The 4,794-nt window shown below is 41.7% G+C and overlaps 1 protein-coding gene across 1 annotated transcript; it reads left to right on the top strand.

The window, feature by feature from the left end:
- The first annotated feature begins 3,159 nt into the window (after positions 1–3,159).
- LOC141590255 (uncharacterized) lies at positions 3,160–4,404 on the top strand. The gene is made up of 2 exons (XM_074410859.1): positions 3,160–4,114; positions 4,208–4,404. The coding sequence occupies exons 1-2, from the start codon at positions 3,160–3,162 to the stop codon at positions 4,402–4,404; spliced, it is 1,152 nt and encodes a 383-aa protein (XP_074266960.1).
- Positions 4,405–4,794: the final 390 nt, after the last annotated feature.

The following is a 4,794-nucleotide window of genomic DNA, read 5'->3' as shown; positions in this document are numbered from 1 at the left end:
AGGGGCTGAGCAGGTTGATGAAGATGGGAGAAATGCTGAAGTGGATGTGTGACTGGTGGCTGAAGCTGAGATGAATGAGGCGTCTGATGCTGAAGTGGATGTGGGACTGGTCGCTGAAGCTGAGATGAATGAGGCGTCTAATGTTATAGTCATCAGCTCAGATTCCTAGGAAGGGAATCCTGATAACTCTGATATCACGAGCTGTTTCTCAGCAGACTGGGACTTTAATCCTAATGTTTGGGGCTCAAACTCTGATGACAGTTCTGATGTTAGGGAATACTCGGCCATCAATTTGATTTCAACGTTTGTGGATTCTGAGGAGGTCAACAGTGAGCTACGTTTAAACGTGGGTGGTATTAACGTAGCTAGCAATCAATTAGTTAACAACTCTGTCTTGATGCCACATACCTCTCTGACAACTGTTCCAGTGGCTATCATTCGTAAGGATCAGGAGATTCAGGAGGCTTTCTCTACTGTGCAACGATTAGAAGATGAGGCTCTGTTGGGGAGGGAACCTGGGAAGGCAGTGTTAGGGAATGCTGCTGGTCTAACCAAGGAAGATGCTAAGAAGAAGGGTAAGGGACCTGAGTTATTTCACGTCCCTCAATATGGAATATTAGCCAAGTTAATTGCTATTATGGATGAAAATAGGAATATTGCAAGTACTTCTGATAATTTTATGGGTCTTACGGACTGCTATCACCTCTCAAACTTTATTGAAGAATATGGGGATGTCATACCTGCTACACGTAAAAGGAAATGCTGCTCTGAGATTGATGAAGGGTTGGTTCCAGTGGAAGCTATGGCTTCTATCTCTAAGGCGAAGACTTATCTGAAACAGTTGGCTAAAAGGAGGTGTATGGGGGATGGTATCACTGAAGGGGAAAAGGGGAGCGTTCCTACTGGATTCGTCATGCATGTGGAGGATATTGAAATTGAGGAGTCCACTGATTCATCGGCTTTTAATAAGGAGGAAGGCTTTGCGGAGGTTGGGCCAGTTCGACCTCCTAGTGACCCATGATTGGCCTTACCTGGAATTGTAGGGGTCTTAATAATACGCTCGCCCCTACGATTCCAAAACTGAGAGCGTTATTTAGTAATACGATGTACGAGTTTTGCTTTCTTATTGAGACAAAGTGTAGCGGTAGTAGTGTATTCCCGTTATTTAGATCTTTTGGTTTTATGAATTATGTAGGCGTAGACGCCATGGGATGTTCGGGTGGTTTATGGGTAGGGTGGCGAAATGAGGCTAAGATAAGCCATGTTTTCTCATGTAATAACTTCACCATTCTACTAGTGGAAAAATATTTTGATCGGTTGTGGTATCTTATTCTCTTCTATGGTGACCCATGTACTCAAAGGCGGAACTCAGTTCTGGAGGATTTAGAGGGTTGCATTAACTCTTTATCGCATCCTTACATAATCGTGGGTGATTTTAATCAAGTGGAATTTGGGGATGACAAGTTAAGCAAGAATACAAGGGCTATTGAGGGTGCATATGACTTTAATATGTGGAGAGTGGGTCATATGTTTCACGATACTTTTGTTGAGCTTTTTTTCTACGAGTTCTATTGCTACTAGTAAGGAAGAACTAAGGGTTACTGAGGAACTTTTACAAGATATGACAAAGAAAGTTGCGAATGATGATGCGGATGGGTTAGGTCGTCCTTTTACTGCTAAGGAAGTATGAAGGGCAGTCTTTCTGATGAGAGCGTTTAAATCTCCGAGCCCGGATGGAGTTCCGGGTATCTTCTACCAGAAATGTTGGCACTTTATCAAGAAAGATGTTACCAAAGCTGTTCTTTCAGTTCTTAACGCGGGAGTGGTGCTAACAGAACTCAATAGAACGTTTATTACTCTCGTACCAAAGTCAGATAATCCGGAAAAGGTGGGAGACTACCGTCCTATTAGTCTCTGTAAGGTGTTTATGCATATTGTGTCAAAGTGTATTTCAAATCGCCTTACCAAAGTAATGCCATATTTAGTGGGTGATTTTCAGAACGCGTTCATTCCAGGGAGGCATATCTCTGATAATATTCTGTTATCTAATGAAGCTATTCATAAAATCAACTCTCATAAGAAAAGAAAGAATGGTAGATTTGCGTTTAAGGCCGATATGAGCAAGGCGTATGATAGAGTAAACTGGGGTTTCCTTATGGCTGTGCTGGAAAAATTGGGGTTCCCAGATAAGTTGGTAACATTAATCATGAATTGTGTTACTAGTGTTTCTTATCAGGTCCTTTTCAATGGTGCACCCTGGGATCTTTTTCATCCACTATGTGGTCTCAGGCAAGGAGACCCACTTTCACCTTTTCTGTTTGTTTTATGTATAGAGGCCTTGTCATGTACCATGGTGCGATTCAGAATATGGGTGTCGTGAAAGGTATTAGTCTATGCCAGAGGGAGGAGAATCTCTCTCACTTGTTCTTTGCGGATGATGCGGTTTTCTTTCTCCAAGATCAGGATGACTCCGCAAGTAAGTTGACGGTAATTATGGATCGTTATTATCTGGCCTCGGGTCAAGTGATTAATGAGGAGAAATCGGGCATCCTGTTTAGTCCAAATACGAGGTTGGCTAAAGCTCGACGAAACCTTAAAAGTCTTAGAATCAAAGGAAACAAGGGATTGGGAAAATACCTTGGACTACCCACGGACTTACAAGGATAAAAAAGGGAACTGTTTAAAGGCCTTATTGATATTGTCATGAAGCGCATTTCTTCATGGAATGGAATTTTTCTGTCTCCAGCTGGAAGGTTAACCTTAATTTCTTCCGTACTATCGAACCTCTCCAATTACTTTCTATCGGTATTTAAAATACCGGTAAATGTGACAAGGAAGCTTAATGCTCTTCTGTCACAATTTTGGTGGGCGGGATGTAAAGAAGTGAAAACTATACACTGCTGTAGTAAAAAATTCCTTAGTCTTCCAAAGAGCGAAGGTGGGCTTAGAATTTGTAATATTGAGTGCCTGAATCATGCAATGCTGGCAAAACATGCTTGGAAATTGGTAAGTGGGAATGCTTCTTTGTTTTGCCATGTCTTCCGGAGAAATTTTATTGATATAGACAATTGGTAACTCAATGTGGGGGCAAGAAATGGTAACAACTTATCCTGGGGTGCTAGGAGTATTCTTTATGGTTTGGAATTTGTTCAACAACATATGGCATGGAAACCGGGTCTTAGTTCTAGTATGAATCTCTGGATTACAAGATGGGTCAATGGCGAGTATCCGGAACCCAGGAATGATTTGTTTTCTTTGGATTTTTTTGGTCTCCGTAATATTGCGATAAGGGCTCTACAAAAATCTGTTGGTACAGCGGAGGAGCTTTCCTGGCATGAAGATTTTGTTAGGCAACTCTTTTCTGAAGAAAGTGCTAATGGCATCCTCGCTTTGCCTATCTGTAGATCGCGGAATATGGATGAAGTGTACTGGAAACATACCAATAAGGGCGAGTATAGTGTTAAAAGCGGCTATGGTGTGCTACAGCGAGGATATATGGAACGAAAAGGAACTCTAAAGGATAAGACCCGATTAAATAAGGAGGGTCGTGATTTATGCAAGAATAGACTGTGGCAATTACCGGGTCCTGCTGTGTGGAAAGTTCTAGTGTGGAGAATTCTTACAGACACACTCTCGGTACGCATTAACTTTGCCAAAAGAAATATGGATCTTGATCATAGTTGCAAACTCTATAATCATGATGGAATGGTTATGGAAACAATGGAACATCTATTTCGGGACTGTGAGGTTGCTAGGAGAATATGGATGTGTTCTGAGCTTGGTATTCAGACGGCTGTTTGTCCACCAATTGCGTTAGCAAAATGGATTATCAACTGGCTTCATTATCTTGAGAAGATGGTTGATGCTGAATCTCGTTTGGTGCGCTTCCTTGCTATGTTGTGGTGTTTGTGGTGTACTAGAAATAGGGTGACTTTTAAGAGGGAGTCTTTTCATTCCATAATGTTTTTCAACATGTGGACGCAAGTGGTTAGGACTGCTGATCAGGCAATTGAAAAGGCAAGGAAGGCACATGATCTGACTGTTATGAACGGACAAGATTTGGTCGAGGATGGACTTGGGTGGATCCGAGATAGTAATCATATTCATATGATTGGTGTGCCAAACTCATGTGAGTGTATTCGAGTTATGGTTGATGTAGGATAGAAATCTACGCGTGTAGCGGGTATTGGATGGGTTGCGCTAACAGGAACTGGGAGCAGGCTCTATGAGTTTAGTAAGGCGATTGTTGCTGAGTCTGCGATACAGGCTGAGGCCATTGGTGTAAAGGAGGTTCTTCTGTGGGCAAAGAGTTCTGGATTCTGGCATTTGGAAGTTTCTTCGGACTGTCTTTCGCTTATTTGTCATTTTGCAGGGATCGAACGGGCACATCATCTGGCGACATGAATCCTTGACGATATCCTCTCTCCTTGCTCTTACTTTCATTGTTTATCGTTTAGTTTTATTCCTAGGTCGTTTAATGTGTAATCTGTTAGTTTGGATTTACAGAAAACCATGGTCAAGTGTAAAGAAGAAGGTTGCACTAGCCTGGGTGCAAGCCCTTTTCTACGAAGTTTGGATCCAAAGAAATAGGGTGAGGATTGAAGGAAGTCTTATGCATCCTAAACATGTAATGGATAAGCTTGGTGCCCTGATGAAATTTAGATCTTTTTCTTGGCAAAAATGTAAACTTAGTTTGAATGAGGAGACTTGGCTCAATTCGATCAACAATGGTTGAATGTCCTTGTTTCCCAAAATTGTACCATTGTGGTAGTTTGTAATTGTTTGTTTCATTCT

The sequence above is a fragment of the Silene latifolia genome, chromosome 7 (assembly GCF_048544455.1).
Source record: "Silene latifolia isolate original U9 population chromosome 7, ASM4854445v1, whole genome shotgun sequence".
NCBI lineage: Eukaryota > Viridiplantae > Streptophyta > Magnoliopsida > Caryophyllales > Caryophyllaceae > Silene > Silene latifolia.
Note: the sequence above shows the minus strand (reverse complement) of the source record. Positions and strands in the feature narration are given on the sequence as shown.

What these genes read in the sequence shown, in the direction of transcription:
- LOC141590255 (XM_074410859.1), top strand. Translation starts at nt 3,160, where the DNA reads ATGGCATGGAAACCGGGTCTTAGTTCTAGTATGAATCTCTGGATTACA. An exon ending in TAATCATATTCATATGATTG is followed by an intron (nt 4,115 to 4,207) that starts GTGTGCCAAACT and finishes TTGCGCTAACAG; the next exon opens with GAACTGGGAGCAGGCTCTAT.